This window comes from Seriola lalandi, unplaced genomic scaffold (genome assembly GCF_002814215.2).
Source record: "Seriola lalandi dorsalis isolate HSWRI2012SDOR001 ecotype SW California unplaced genomic scaffold, Sedor1 jcf7180001958099, whole genome shotgun sequence".
Classification (NCBI taxonomy): domain Eukaryota; kingdom Metazoa; phylum Chordata; class Actinopteri; order Carangiformes; family Carangidae; genus Seriola; species Seriola lalandi.
The window spans coordinates 1-1,681 of record NW_019428768.1 but is presented as its reverse complement, the minus strand read 5'-3'; the positions used below and the strand labels follow the sequence as shown (position 1 = coordinate 1,681).

General features: G+C 36.2%; 1 protein-coding gene across 1 annotated transcript; it reads right to left on the bottom strand.

Moving 5' to 3' along the window:
- Positions 1-79: 79 nt before the first annotated feature.
- On the bottom strand, positions 80-1,342 carry LOC111654999 (receptor-type tyrosine-protein phosphatase beta-like; the record flags this gene model as incomplete). The annotated part of the gene is made up of 3 exons (XM_023406258.1): positions 80-284; positions 671-729; positions 1,076-1,342. Coding segments are annotated over 3 exons (531 nt in total), but the record flags the coding sequence as incomplete, so codon positions are not given.
- Between the last annotated feature and the right edge of the window lie 339 nt (positions 1,343-1,681).

Here is a 1,681-nt window from a genome sequence, read left to right as displayed (position 1 = left end):
AAAAAAAACCGAGACATTCGCTTTAAATCCTCCAGAAAAACACAAAACACGTTAAACACGTGTCATGTCAGTGACTCACAGGTGCGTCCGTCGGTGGAGACGCTGCTGACGTAGCCTCCGCTCCAGGTTTCCACGGTGACGGTGTAGAGTCTTCCCGGCGTCAGGGACGAGAAGTCGCACTCGCTGTGTCCGGTGGAGACGCTCTTGTTCTGCAGGACGCTGTGGTTGTAGCGGATCAGAACCACGTAACGGTCCAGATCTCCTGCCGCGTGACGCCAGTACACCTGAACACAACATAACACTGCTGTCATACTTCTGTAGTACCGATGGTACTGACAATACTGTTAAATAAATAAGAATTATTTATCTTAATTAATCATTTTCAGGTAAATTCTATAAAAAATTTAAAAATATTTATTAGCTAAATGTATCTGTGAATGTGTAAATACATGTGAACAGACACAGTGTATTTACACAAACAATTGTTTTTTTATTGTTTTTTATTGATTATTGTTGTCAATATCTTCTTTCTTTTGTTATTGTTTGTCTTGTCTTATCAAAATCAATAAAACTAACCATTCAAAAAAAAAACTATAATACTAAAAAATTATTTTTTCAATTACAAAAATAAAAATTGAAAAATAATAAAAAGTTATGATGACTAACACACCTTAAGGAAGTCGTCTCTTGCAGAGTGAACAGCTGTTGGGTTTTGCACAGTGGCAGGTTCTGCAAAACAAACAAGAAAATAAAGAACAAAATTTAAAAATATATTTATATAATAAAGCCTATTATTATAATTATATAATTATATATTATATATATTATAATTATAATTATAATTTAAATACAACATTCAGATATGTTTACTATCATCTCGACACAGTTTGTTTGGTTACTTGAGGTAAGAGTTATGTAACTGTTATTACAATACAAAGCCTATAAAAATAAATTCATTAAAATGAACTGTAAACTCCAATGCACGTGCCAACTATGATACAAACATAAAGGTAAATACAAGTACAGTAAAACACAATTAACATAAATGTAAAATGAGTAAATTATCCCTCCTTACGTGTTCGTGCTTGAACCGTGGTGGCGTTCTCCAGGCCGCCGCTCCTCGTTACTATGACAACCGAGTACAGTCGCCCGGCGACCAGCGAGCTGAAGGAGCACTCGGGCGGCGAGGCGCGCGACACGGCGAGCGTGTGCACGGTTTTATCGCGCTCCTGAAGACGGACCAGGTAACTGTCCACCACGCCCACCGCCGGACGCCATGACACATGCAGAGCGTCCGATTTGCCGCCGTTAGCAACGGTTACCTCGGACACGGACGCTGGGTCTGAAAGAAAAAGAAGATTTTCTTTATTATTCTTGAAAAAATAAATTTATAAACAATAAGTGGTTTGAGTGGTGGGAAAAATTTAAACATATAAAATCACACATCAGTACACAGATTGTAAATAATATAAACAATACAATAAATTCATAAAATAAATAATATTGTAATGCGAATTGGTCTTAAATTTGGTCTTAAATTTAAATTTATTTTCTTAAAGGATTTGTACAGTCAGACTGTTAACTTACGATAACATCAGTGACATTTATTCTTTTCATAACGTATCTACCATTCTCCACTTCACCTCTATTACTGTACAAGGGTCGTATTTCAGCAAGCTAA